General features: G+C 34.3%; 2 protein-coding genes and 1 pseudogene across 2 annotated transcripts; 1 reads left to right on the top strand and 2 right to left on the bottom strand.

The window, feature by feature from the left end:
* Positions 1-911: 911 nt before the first annotated feature.
* LOC145584265 (heat shock cognate 70 kDa protein-like) lies at positions 912-3,843 on the top strand. The gene is made up of 3 exons (XM_081641145.1): positions 912-931; positions 1,081-1,310; positions 2,156-3,843. Exons 1-3 carry the CDS (start codon positions 912-914, stop codon positions 3,841-3,843), a joined length of 1,938 nt encoding a protein of 645 aa, XP_081497271.1.
* A 601-nt stretch (positions 3,844-4,444) lies between these two features.
* On the bottom strand, positions 4,445-6,912 carry LOC145584264 (heat shock 70 kDa protein 18 pseudogene; annotated as a pseudogene).
* A 4,098-nt stretch (positions 6,913-11,010) lies between these two features.
* On the bottom strand, positions 11,011-13,539 carry LOC145585259 (heat shock cognate 70 kDa protein-like). The gene is made up of 2 exons (XM_081641974.1): positions 13,265-13,539; positions 11,011-12,557 (listed from the first exon to the last, which is right to left on the bottom strand). Exons 1-2 carry the CDS (start codon positions 13,488-13,490, stop codon positions 11,011-11,013), a joined length of 1,773 nt encoding a protein of 590 aa, XP_081498100.1. The 5' UTR covers positions 13,491-13,539.
* Between the last annotated feature and the right edge of the window lie 527 nt (positions 13,540-14,066).

Below are 14,066 nucleotides of genomic sequence, written 5' to 3'. Positions count from 1 at the left end.
CTGTTAATAAAAGCTTAAAGGAGTGATTCAGGAAATTTGTGTCAATAACTGTGATTATAATGCTTGCAAGTTGCAACACCCCCTCAGTGACTGATTGATTGTTGCTAATTAATCCAATCTAAATGTTTTCTCAGTTTTGGTAACTATTAATCACGTACGTTTTATTGCTTGACAATTCTTTTTTTGGTGAGATTATTGCTTGACAATTTCACTCACACTAAACAGTAAACACCATAACAAATGATTTTGTGTAATTTTTCTCTGTTTCAACTTCCAAATGTCAAATTTATAGGTCAACGCCGGAAAATGAAAGTCAACTATGAATTTTCGATCAAGGGTAGTCTCTTACAACATTTACCCTTTTATAAGATAGTTTCTTACAATATTTTTTTTATTATGTAGTTTCTCGCGAAAAAATTGTTTTATAAGGTAGTTTTTCACAAATTGTCCATTAAATTACTTGTTAATTTTTTAATAGGTGTCTAACATTTAGCCGAATAGTTTTATATGGAGTACTCCTTTGTATTCTTTTTGTTGCCTTAGAGTTTGCCATATTTTATAAATGACTATGAGTCGATGAAAAAATATTGCTTTACTTATTATTGTACACTTGGTCTCATTGATGTTTTTCTCTTATTAACTTCACTCACCAAAAATTAAATACTTCGTGTTCCGTTCAACAAAACTCTAATTCCCAATCAAACAAACAAAAAAGGACAAAGAGAGTATTTATTACAGAGTATCTTACACTTAGGGGCTACTACAAGCAAAACCTTTTCCAACATTTAAGCTAAAACCATAGGTACTCAGACAGAGAAGTTGTGGAACTATTGTACTTTTATTGTGCACTACACACTTCCCTTTGCTTCATTATTAAGTTAAAAGAAAGGGAAGTAAATGCAGTGGAAAAGATGGCAGGAAAACACTTCATGTAAGCAATTAATTACTTCCTACTTGTTTTTATTACTCTTTCATTCATCCTTATTACCTACTTCTCTGTCACCTTGACTTCATATTCAAAAGAACTTCATTTTTATTCTCTCAATTTTTTTTCCTTCCATTTACAGAAGTTTAGTTTAGAAAGGCAGTGTGTGAGACGATCGCAAAGGAGAAAATGCCGGCAATCGGGATCGATCTGGGGACAACAAACTCATGTGTGGCAGTTTGGCGTCATGGTAAGGTGGAGATTATCACTAATGATCAAGGTAATCGTACCACACCGTCTTATGTTGCCTTCACAAAAAAAGAACGCCTAATTGGTGATGCTGCCAAGAACCAAGCTACTATCAACTCTGCCAACACTATATTTGGTTTGTTCTTATCTCTTTCTTTTAATTTTGCTGTCTCAACTTGTAAATTTAGAAGCTTTTTTCAGCATGTTTACTGCACTTACTTTCCTAGCACTGTTGTGAGATAATATTTGAATTTATTATGATGTATGATGAATAATTGAGTTATGTTCACTATATTATTAGCTCTAACTTTAGGATAAAAAGGGGTATTAAGGGGTATAGATTCTCTTATCCTTCGAACTCCCGGTAACTTTATACTTGAGAATAGTCAGTTCAAACTGATCTTTCTCCTTATTACCTAAAAATTCTAGTTTGGTACTAGTTTCATTCTCTTGTGATAAGGTAGGCTTTAATTTTAAAATTTGAAGGGTGAGATGAAATTTAGATCTCATTCCAATCCCAAACAATAAGCTCAAAATGTGGAATGAATAAAAGGATTTTAGAAGTTAAAGTAATTTTAGAATAAGAGGATTTGAACTTGGAATTGTTGAATATTTTGTTCCTTAAAAACTCACAGAACTCTGAATGGTGTTATATTTGTATGCACTTCTACCACCCTATAAAAATGATCCACAAGATATAATAATAATAATAATCTGTTCTATTGGCTATAAAAATTACCTAACTACAATTGAGTGTTGACGACTGCATTTTGGCCCTGTTGTTTCTGAGTTTTCACTTGTGGTTTTGCCAAAGTCATCTTGGCCTTTATTCTCCAAATTTATGGTAAACGTAAAAATGTGTTTTTAGGTAGGTAAGTACTCCATAGTTCGTTTATACTATGTTTGTAGGAACTAAATAACCGATCTTTTGAATGTTAATTTAATCTCCTTCTCGAATTCATTATAATTAATTGATGACAGACGTGAAGAGGCTTATAGGTAGGGGCTTCTATGATGAGGCTGTGCAGAAGGACATCAAACTTTGGCCTTTCAAGGTTGTTCCTAGTAATGATGAGGATAAGAAGCCTCTAATTGTGGTCACCTACATGGGCAAAGAGAAGAAATTTACAGCTGAAGAAATTTCTGCTATGGTCCTTTCGAAGATTAAAGAAATTGCAGAGGCCTATCTTGGAGTAACAGTTAAGAATGTTGTCGTCACTGTGCCAGCTTACTTCAACAATTTGCAGAGACAAGGAACCAAGGATGCTGGAGTTATAGCTGGCTTGAATGTCATACGAATTATTAACGAGCCAACAGCTGCTGCCATTGCTTACGGCCTAGACAGAAAGGCAGCCACTGGCAAAACGAATGTGATGGTATTTGATCTTGGCGGGGGTACTTTAGATGTCTCTTTGATCACGATTGAAAGTGATGCATTTGAAGTCAAATCAGTTAGTGGAGACACTCATTTAGGTGGTGAAGATTTTGACAACAGAATAGTGAATTACTTTGTGAATGAGTTTAAGAGAAAGCACCGTAAGGACATCAGTGAATGCCCCAGGGCTATTGGGAGGTTAAGAGCTGCATGCGAGAAGGCAAAGAGGATCCTTTCTTCTGCTGCTGTGACCAGTATAGATATTGATTGCCTTTTTGAAGGTATTGATTTCTCTTCAAGTTTTCCTCGTGCTCGGTTTGAAAAGTTGAGCTTTGATCTGTTCAAGAGATGCATAGGTCCTGTTGAGAAATGTTTGAAAGATGCTAAAATGGAAAAGAAAGACGTTGATGAAATTGTCTTAGTTGGTGGGTCAAGTAGGATCCCTAAGATTCAAGAATTGCTGAGCAAGTTCTTTGATGGGAAGCAGCTTTGCAAAAGTATCAACCCAGATGAGGCGGTTGCCCATGGAGCTGCAGCTCATGCTGCAGTCTTGAGCTGTGTAGATAATGAGGATTACGTGCTTGTTGATGTTACTCCATTGTCTCTTGGCATTGAAAATCATCGTGGAGAGATGTCGGTCATAATCCCTAGGAACACTCCAACTCCAGTTAGGAAAGAGAAGGAATTTACAACAACAGAAGACAATCAAAGTGAAGTAACGTTCAGCGTGTATGAAGGTGAGAATCCCATCGCCAACAAAAATAACTTTTTGGGTGTATTTGAACTCTCGGGAATTCCTCCAGCACCCAAAGGAATTCCTAATATAAAGGCATGGTTTGAAATTGATGCTGATAGCATTATGAATTGTTATGCCCAAGATGAGGCTTCTGGCAGTAAGAATGGGATAACGGTTTCATATCATACTGGGAATTTGTCGAAGGAAGATGTTGAAAGAATGTTGAGAGAAGCTGATAAGTATAGGTACGAGGATGAGCTATGCAAGGTAAAGGTCCAAGCTATGAATGAGTTGGAAGAATATCTTGAGGACATGAGGTACTTTCTTGAAGCTGAGAAGAGTATTGTGCTTGAGGACAGGAGTATGATGGAAGATGTCATTGAGCAAACAGTACAATGGATGAATTGGAATTTCCTTCTTACCGAAATTTCTAAGTTCAAGGACAAGCTGAAAGAACTCAAGAGTGTTTGCGAACCCATAATCAAGAAGATGTACAAACATTGTGATGCCGAGGCAGGCATCACTAATGTGGGAAATGATGTTGTCGAAGTTGATTAAGCTTGAATTCAGATAACAACTTTGTTGAATAGGCTTGAAGATCTATCTTGCTCCAGTATACTGATATGAAATCCAAGCTGGTAAGCTGGTTTCTAATCTTTTGTTTATTTTTAAGATGTTTTGTGTCTGAAATCATGCTTTTTTCCTGCTGTGTTACTCTTTGGAACAACATTATGCTGCTAGTGGCAGGGGATTGTAATATTTTCCTACTCCAAACCTTGAATTAACCTCCCTAATTGTATGATTATGCTGCAAGTATGTACCAGAAATCCAGAATTAATCTTGGTGATCATATATAATGGTAGGTAGTTTCGGTGAGCTAGATGTCTACTGTATGCCCTGTAAAAAATGAATACTACTGCATGATTTCAGTCTTTTGCAGGAATTCGATCTGGTTTTATTTCCTTATTATATTTGACATTATCTTGACTTATGCTGCAAACATATTATCAGATTTAAACATGCATCATTCCAGTAATTAGCTAACTGCACATTACTATCTTGGCATCTGATCAAAACATTGTATATAGTAGTATGTGCATTAGTAAAGCATTAGAATAACTTACAAAAATTAATTTCCTACTAGAAAAGTCCACCAAATTCAATCAAGCTCTAAAAATAGGCATCGATACGGCCGACTTCCCAGCATCTTTTCCAAGATAGGCTCACAAGTTCTCTGAAGCTCATTCAATTTTTCCTCAAACTTACAGGCCTCTTGAAGCAGGTAATTCCAATTTAGCCATTGGGTTATCCTCTCAATCACATCGCCTAGCAGCTTCTTCTCACTTGTCTTAATCTTCATTTCACAGCTTTTCAAGGTGCTCGTCATCTTGTCGATATACATTTCTAAGTTGTTCTTAGCTATAGCTGCTTCCTTGCGCTGCTCATCCCGAGCTTTGAATATAATGGCCTCTTCCACCATTCTATCAATCTCTTTCTTAGGTAACCTCATACTGTGATTGGTAATGGTTAATTGATTCCTGTTTCCAGTGCTTTTATCCACTGCTGTCACAGTCAAGATGCCATTCTCATCTATGCTCAAAGCTTCCATTATTCTTGGAACACCCGCTGGTGCTGGAAGTATGCCATGGAGTTCAAACTCACCCAAGAAGTTGTTATCTTTCGCAATAGGTCTTTCACCTTCGTAAACACTAATTTTCACAACCGACTGATTGTCTTCAATAGTAGTATATTGTTTCTCCATCTTTGCAGGGATTGGTGTGTTTCGAGGAATCAGAACATCAAACGCACCACTATCAAGCTCAATACCAAGAGATAAGGAAGTAACATCCACGAGCACAGTGTTTTTACTGCTGCAATCGACACCGGCCATGACAGCAGCAAAAAAAGCAGCACCATAGGCAACAGCCTCATCAGGATTAATGCCTTTGCAGAGCTCCTTCCCATTGAAAAATTCTTGCAACATGGTCTGCACCTTAGGGATCCGAGTTGACCCGCCAACTAAAAGAACATCATGAACATCATCCTTCTTCAGCTTTGCATCCTTCAAACACTCCTCAACAGGGCCCAAACAATTCATGAACAACTCCATATTTATCTTATCAAACCGTGCACGATTCAGGGTAGAAAAAAAATCGATGCCTTCAAACAGACAATCAATTTCTATAGTAGTCTCGGTAGTTGAAGAGAGGTTTCTCTTTGCCCTCTCACAAGCAGCTCTCAACCTCACAAGAGCCCTCTGATTACCACTTATGTCTTTATTGTGTTTCTTTTTAAACTCATTTACAAAGTGGCTAACAATTCTACTGTCAAAGTCTCCTCCACCAAGGTGGGTGTCCCCGTTTACTGCCTTCACTTCAAACACATCCTTCTTAATAGCCACTAAAGAGACATCAAAAGTTCCACCTCCTAGATCAAAAACCAAGATGTTCTTCGTCCCAACACAACCGCTATTAATCTTCTTGTGTAGACCATATGCAATGGCAGCAGCTGTTGGCTCGTTAATAATACGCATGGCATTGAGCCCAGCAATGGTACCGGCATCTTTAGTTGCCTGGCGTTGAGCATCATTGAAGTAAGCAGGAACGGTGATCACAGCATTTTTCACTTGTGTGCCAAGGTAGGCCTCTGCAGTCTCCTTCATTTTCGCTAGGACCATAGAAGATATCTCCTCAGGAGCAAATGTCCTGTCTTCACCTTCATATGTTACTGAAATCATAGGCTTTTGGAAATCGCCAGCAACGGGGCCAGCAACCACTTTAAATGGCCAATAGATCATGTCTTTCTGTACCATTTTATCATTGAATTTCTTACCTATAAGCCTCTTTGCATCTGTCATTAATATAACCAAGTCAAACAAATTAAAACTACAGCATATTAAAACCAATCTAAACACAATGTATCATACTTAGAATTAGAACTATTACATTACAGATTTGCAGTAAGCGAAAAAATTTGACAATCGGGAAAATTTCCAAATTCTAATCATAATCAGCCAAGTATCTTAATAATTTTATTTCGTGATTCATTATAGGAAAAGGATAATAACCCTCAAATAATTTTTAGTCTTCTAAAAGTGAAACAAAAAATATGGCATGAACATTTATAGTCCACATATTCTTAAGAAAAACACCTATACACATGTATCATTGTATAAGTTCGGGAATAAATTAAACCTTTCACCTTTGCAATGACATTACTTGAGGCGAAATTTTATAAGCAGTAACATTCTAGATTTACTTGCACAGCAAGGTTTAATTGTGTAGATCAATTTATATTATACACATATACTAGGAAATAATTATTCTAAATTATCTCTAATGTACCTTACAAAACCATAACAAACAAAGAACATGCACTATAATAAAGAGAGGAAGACTAACCAAAGACGGTGTTGGTAGGGTTAAATGCAGCCTGGTTCTTGGCACTCTCACCAACAAGGCGCTGGTCTTTGGTAAAGGCTACACAAGACGGCGTGGTACGGTTGCCTAAGTGATTGTGAATGATCTCAACACGACCATGCTGTGGCTGCCATACTCCCACACATGAGTATGTTGTCCCCAAATCGATTCCTATTGCCGGCCATAAATTATCTCCCTTTTCTTTCATCGTTATTGTTTCAGGCTTAATTCCACTATAACGTTGTTAAACTTTAAGGAAAATATGTCTATTGACTTGTATTACTTTGTGGAAGCTTTACCATCAAGTACTCTTATATATATATAAAGAGGAGTTTTTTCCTTTATTTCTTTAAGAACTAAACTAAATAATTCAATATCAATTAACCAAGAGAGTTTAGATAATTAAAAATTAAAATATTATCTTTTGATATTAGTAATTCTATCTAAGTATATAACTCTGTTTATATGAGCTCGACAAGAAATCCTACTAGAACATGAAATAGGTAACCAACTTTTCAGATTATTAGTAAAATTAGGAAACAAACACTTATAATTATTTCCTAAGCGCATACAACCTTTCTAAAATATATCCATAATATGGTTATTTTTAAAATAAAAAAAAAACCAAATTAGATTAGAAAATCTAATCTAATCTAATATATACAAATAAAGTGACATTTTTGAAGAGCATTCGGCGCGCACATAAGCAAAGGGATATTTTTGACCAATTAAAAAAATTAGATTTCTATTTTATTTTAGAATTAAAAATTTCACTTGCCACCTAAATAAAAGCGACGAATGAAATTTAAGAAATTTGCCACGTATTTAAAAACAACGAATAATGATTTAATAGGATTTAATTTTTTTAAAAAACTAAAAATTATCCTTTGAAAAAAATCATCTTTAGATATAGGATTTATATATCTAAGATAATCTTGATAGTGTTTATGATAAGAAATAAAAATTATTCATAATTAAATTAAAATTTGTGATGCCTACCACAATAAATTGACACATCCTACAACACCAATAAAATTTCATATCAATACAAAACCAAATCAAGCAAATTTTGTGTCAGTTATGTCGATTTTAGGTCATCAATGGCTGCGTAATTCTTAGCTTAATTATAAAAATTCATGTTTAAATGTATATTTGTTATTATTGCTTACATTGTGTTTATTTGGAATACTTAATGATTATATATTTATGTTTTGTTTATTGAATTTTGTTTTTACATGTAGATCTAATTTAATCAGAGAACTAAATTCGAGCAAAAATGATTGAAAAATCAAAGTACGAAGAGGTATTATATCTTTATAAATCCTTTACATTTATTAATTTTTTTTATAAACCTTTTTAGTTTTTATTAATTAATTTTATGATTAAAACAAATTTTTGTGATTTAGATAGCTTAATTTTCAAGTCATCAAATTAACTTAATTTTTATTTTTAATTATAGGGTGACTGTGTTCATGCCTCAATTAAAGCCAACTTTGTACAATTTCGTCCAAAATTAATTATAAGAAAAGTTTACTCCGTTAGATACTTTTCAATCGTTACAAATAAGAAGCAATATCGCACGCATTGTCAGTGACAACAATATAATGATTTAATTTTTCAAATACTATTGTTCGGGCGATTTGAGACGATGAAAAAAGTCCAATACATAGATTTAATTTTGTACAATTAAATTTTGGGATTAATTTCACAACAATTTTTCACTTCCTGGTAAATATGTTGATTTATTGTATAAGACTATAAAGATTAATTTTATATAAATTTTATTTTTGCTAACCTGTTTTATTTATCCATTTTGATTAGATAGAAGAGATATGGCTGTGAACAAAATTGGTGATTCTATTGAAATAGAAGATAACTAGTATACAAGTTTTTATTATTTTTTAATATTTTTATTTTTTTTAAAACAATGAATAATGATTTAGGATTTACATTATTTAAAAAATAAAAAAAAAAATATTTTTTCACATTAAAGATTTTATCCTAATATGTAACCAATAAAATATCATATTTACAATTTTGTTTTTTTATGAAAGATATCATATTTATAACGTATTCATATTTTTAAATTTAGTTGTCATATAATTAACAACCATGAATAAAATACAAAACAACAATAAATAAAGCCGCATTATAAATTACATTAAAAAAAATACTTTTGTAATAGGCAATAACACTTTAATTAAATTATTATGTGCTTTTTATACGAAAATATATTTTTCTGAGATTTATATATGAAAAAATCGTGCATCGCACGGGCTTTCATCTAGTTATACAGAAAGTGAGAAAGTGATGAAATTAAAGGAAACAAAGATATTCAATTACATACAAGTATATACTCCGTACTAGAGTGGGTGACCATAGTGCTGATCTTAAAATCTCTGTACGCAAACTTAACCCTTCCCACAAAATAAATGCTAATATTAGGTCTTTCCCAAAATATATATATATATATATATATATATATATAGAATTTTCCCTCAAAAAAAAAAAAAAAAAAAAAAAAAAACGATTTTGCTTCATCCAAACCAAAGGCTCACGAGTCACGAGTGTTAAATTTATAAAATTATCATTCTTTTTTAAATAATAGGCTAGCAATTAACACTATACATGCAAAGCATAAGATATTCAGAATGACTAATATTAAGCTTCAGCTTTGTTGCAACGAAATTAACTAATAAAATCGATCAGAGTCAAAAGAGGATCCTAACAAAAACAAACAACAAACTCCATATCAAAGCAACTACATGCGAGAAAATGAAATTTTAGTTACATCTATTTTGTTGGAGTAAACTCAATCTTTGGCTCTCAATTCAATTCAGATCAACCTTAGCTTGTAATAACTTATGTACACTAACAGTGGGCTAGCTCAATCAAGATCTATTATCTCAATCTTTGGAGAAGCGCAGCTCATAACCACGTCAGTATCGGACTCCTCTTGGTGCTAACGACGTCAGTATCGGATTCCTCTTGGTGCATCATTGCTATGATAGGCTCGTAAATCCTCTTAAGTTCCTACATCTTTGCAGGGATTGGTGTGTTTTGAGGAATCACACCTCTCATCTCACCCTTGAAATTTCTAATTCCAAGGGATAAGGGAGTAATATCTACAAGTAGAGCGTTCTACTGCTACTATCTACACCAGCCAAGATGGCAGCATAAAAAGCAGCACCATACGCAATAGCCTCATCCGGGTTGATGCCTTGGCAGAGAGCTCCTTCGCATTGAAAAATTCCTGCAACAATCTATGAACTTTGGGGATCCGAGTAGACCCACCAACTAAAATAACATCATCAATATCACTCCTCTCCAAATCTCCAGTTTTGCATCCTTGAGACATTTTTCAACAGGGTTCAAACAATCCATGAACAAATCCTTGTTTAATTTGTCAAACAGTCCAAAACTGATGGTTGATGAGAAATCAATACCCTCAAAGAGGCCATCGATCTCAATACTAGCCTCTACAGTTGAAGAGAGGGCTCTCTTCGTCCTTTCACATGCAGCTCTCAACCTTACCAGAGCCCTACGATAACAAGGTGGTCCATCGTATTGTTGTCAAATCCCCTCCAAGTCGATTAAACTTGAATCTAGGTAACGAATTTATTATACAGGCTTGAAGTAGAAGCTCATATGAGAGTTTAGTTTATTTTAAAGATGTTTTATGTGTTTGTTCATGCCTTTTTCCTGCTGTATTACTCTTTGAAACTACATTATGCTGCCACAGGACAGGGGAATGTAATATTTTACCACTCCAAATCCTGAATTATAGGCCCTAATTATAATATTATGCTGCAAGTATGTACCATAATTGGTCATAAATAGTTATATAGGTAAATTCAGTGAGCTAGATGTCTACTGTAGCCCTGTAAAAAAAAATGACTACTACTAGATGACTTCAGTGTTCTTCAGGAACTTAATCTGTTTTTGGCATTATCTTGAGTTTTGTTGCAACCATATCATCAGATTCAAACATGCATCATCCCAGTAACTAGCAAACTGCACATTACAGGTTATCGGACAACAAATAAAAAAGAGAGAACATGAAAAAAAATATTAGCAAATCCAGGCATCCGATCAAAACACTAAAAATTAGCATTAGAATAACTTACAAAAATTGATTTCCTACTAGAAAAGTCTAGAACCAAATTCAATCAAGCTCCAAAAAAACTGAATCTAGGCAATGTTACTGCCTTTCACAGCATCTTTTCCAAGATAGGCTCACAAATTCTCTGAAGCTCATCCAATTTTTCCTCAAACTTACAGGCCTCCGGAAGCAGGTAATTCCAATTTAGCCACATTGGGTAGTCTTCTCAACTGCATCGCCAAGCTGCTTCTTGTTCCTTATCCCAATTTTTCTTCCGCAACTATTCAAGGTACTCATCATCTTGTTAACATAGACTTCTAAATTGCTCTTGGCAATGGCTGTTTCCTTGCGCTTCTCATCCTGAGCTTTGAATTTTATGCCCTCTTCCACCATCCTATCAATCTCTTCCTTTGGTAACCTTATACTGTGATTGGTAATGGTTAATTGATTCCTGTTTCCATTGCTTTTATCTTCTGCTGTCACAGTCAAGATTCCATTCTCATCTATGCTCAAGGATTCCATTATACATGGAACACCCGCTGGTGCTGGAAGAATGCCATAGAGTGCAAACTTACCCAAGAAGTTGTTATCCTTCGCAATAGGTCTTTCACCTTCGTAAACACAAATTTTCACATTCGACTGATTGTCTTTCTCAGTGCTAAAACATTTCTCCATCTTTGCAGGTATTGGTGTGTTTCGAGGAATCACAACTTTCAACCCACCACCACAAATCTCAACACCAAGGGATAAGGGAGTAACATCTACAAGCACAGTGTTTTTACTGCTGTAATCGACACCGGACATGACAGCAGCAAAAAAAGCAGCACCATAGGCAACAGCCTCATCAGGATTAATGCCTTTGCAGAGCTCCTTCCCATTAAAAAATTCTTGCAACATGGTCTGCACTTTAGGGATCCGAGTGGACCCGCCAACTAGGACAACATCATGAACATCATCCTTCTTCAGCTTTGCATCCTTCAAGCATTTCTCAACAGGGTCCAAACAATTCATGAACAACTCCATGTTTATTTTATCAAACCGTGCACGATTCAGGGTAGAAAAAAAATCGATGCCTTCAAACAGACAATCAATTTCTATAGTAGTCTCGGTAGTTGAAGAGAGGTTTCTCTTTGCCCTCTCACAAGCAGCTCTCAACCTCACAAGAGCCCTCTGATTACCACTTATGTCTTTATTGTGTTTCTTTTTAAACTCGGTTACAAAGTGGCTCACAATTCTATTGTCAAAGTCTCCTCCACCAAGGTGGGTATCCCCGTTAACTGCCGTCACTTCAAACACATCCTTCTTAATAGCCACTAAAGAGACATCAAAAGTTCCACCTCCTAGATCAAAAACCAAGATGTTCTTCGTCCCAACACAACCGCTATTAATCTTCTTGTGTAGACCATATGCAATGGCAGCAGCTGTTGGCTCGTTAATAATACGCATGACATTGAGCCCAGCAATGGTACCGGCATCTTTAGTTGCCTGGCGTTGAGCATCATTGAAGTAAGCAGGAACGGTGATCACAGCATTTTTCACTTGTGTGCCAAGGTAGGCCTCTGCAGTCTCCTTCATTTTCGCTAGGACCATAGAAGATATCTCCTCAGGAGCAAATGTCCTGTCTTCACCTTCATATGTTACTGAAATCATAGGCTTTTGGAAATCGCCAGCAACCACTTTAAATGGCCAATGGATCATGTCTTTCTGTACCATTTTATCATTGAATTTCCTACCTATAAGCCTCTTTGCATCTGTCATTAATATAACCAAGTCAACAAATTAAAACTACAGCATATTAAAACCAATCTAAACACAATGTATCATACTTAGAATTAGAACTATTACATTACTGATTTGCAGTAAGCGAAAAAATTTGACAATTGGGAAAATTTCCAAATTCTAATCATAACCAGCCAAATATCTTAATAATTTGATTTCGTTATTCATTATAGGAAAAGGATAATAACCCTCAAATAATTTTTAGTCTTCTAAAAGTGAAACAAAAAATATGGCATGAACGTTTATAGTCCATATATTCTTAACCTATATGCATGTATCAATTAAGTTTGGGAATAAATTAAACCTTTCACCTTTGCAATGACATTACTTAAGGCGAAATTTTATAAGCAGTAACATTCTAGATTTACTTGCACCGAAGTAAATTGGGAAGTAAAAAAGATACAAGCCGGATTTAATTAATTGTGTAGATCAATTTATATTATACACATATACTAGGAAGTAGGTATAAAATCAAGAATCAACAAATATTGAAGAATAACTACATTAATCAAGAATCAATCATGAAAACCAAATCAAACAAGCATGAAATTAAAGAAAGCAATAAGATGAGATAGAGAAAACAGCAAATTTTGATTATTATTCTACATTATCTCTAATGTACCCTACAAAACCATAACAAAAAAAGAACATGCATAATAACAAAGAGAGGAAGACTAACCAAAGACGGTGTTGGTAGGGTTAAATGCAGCCTGGTTCTTGGCACTCTCACCAACAAGGCGCTGGTCTTTGGTAAAGGCTACACAAGACGGCGTGGTACGGTTGCCTAAGTGATTGTGAATGATCTCAACACGACCATGCTGTGGCTGCCATACTCCCACACATGAGTATGTTGTCCCCAAATCGATTCCTATTGCCGGCCATAAATTATCTCCCTTTTCTTTCATCGTTATTGTTTCAGACTTAACTCCACTATAATGTTGATAAACTTTAAGGAAAATAGGTCAATTGACTTGTATTACTTTGTGGAAGCTTTACCATCAAATACTCTTCTATATATATATATATATATATATATATATATATATATATATATATATATATATATATATATATATATATATATATATATATATATATATATATATATATATATATATATATATATATATATATTAAGGGTAGTTTTTCCTATGTGGATTTTTATTTCTTTAAAGACTAAATAATTCAATAACCAATTAATGAAGAGAGTTTAGATTAATTAAAAATAAAATATTATTTTTTGATATTAGTAATTTTATCTAAGTATATCTGTGTTTATATGAGCTCAACAAGAAACCCTACTAGAACATGAAATGGGTAACCAACTTATCTGATCATTAGTAAGATTAGGAAACAAACACTTATAATTATTTCCTAAGCACATACAACCTTCCTAAAATATATCCATAATATGGGGTTGGTTTTTTTTTAACCAAATTAGAATAGAAAATTATAAAGAAAGTGAGAAGGTGATGAAATTA

The sequence above is a fragment of the Chenopodium album genome, chromosome 16 (assembly GCF_948465745.1).
Source record: "Chenopodium album chromosome 16, dcCheAlbu1.1, whole genome shotgun sequence".
Taxonomy (NCBI): Eukaryota; Viridiplantae; Streptophyta; class Magnoliopsida; order Caryophyllales; family Amaranthaceae; genus Chenopodium; species Chenopodium album.
The sequence above is the reverse complement of the archived record's forward strand: the minus strand, read 5'-3'. Positions and strand labels throughout refer to the sequence as shown.

Bases quoted from the DNA above. Each gene is read 5' to 3' on its own strand.
- LOC145585259 (XM_081641974.1), bottom strand. From the start codon at position 13,490: ATGAAAGAAAAGGGAGATAATTTATGGCCGGCAATAGGAATCGATTTG. The intron at 12,558-13,264 runs GTTAGTCTTCCT...TATTAATGACAG, and splicing joins CCCTACCAACACCGTCTTTG to ATGCAAAGAGGCTTATAGGT.
- LOC145584265 (XM_081641145.1), top strand. From the start codon at position 912: ATGGCAGGAAAACACTTCAT. The intron at 932-1,080 runs GTAAGCAATTAA...AGTTTAGTTTAG, and splicing joins ATGGCAGGAAAACACTTCAT to AAAGGCAGTGTGTGAGACGA. The intron at 1,311-2,155 runs GTTTGTTCTTAT...AATTGATGACAG, and splicing joins CTCTGCCAACACTATATTTG to ACGTGAAGAGGCTTATAGGT.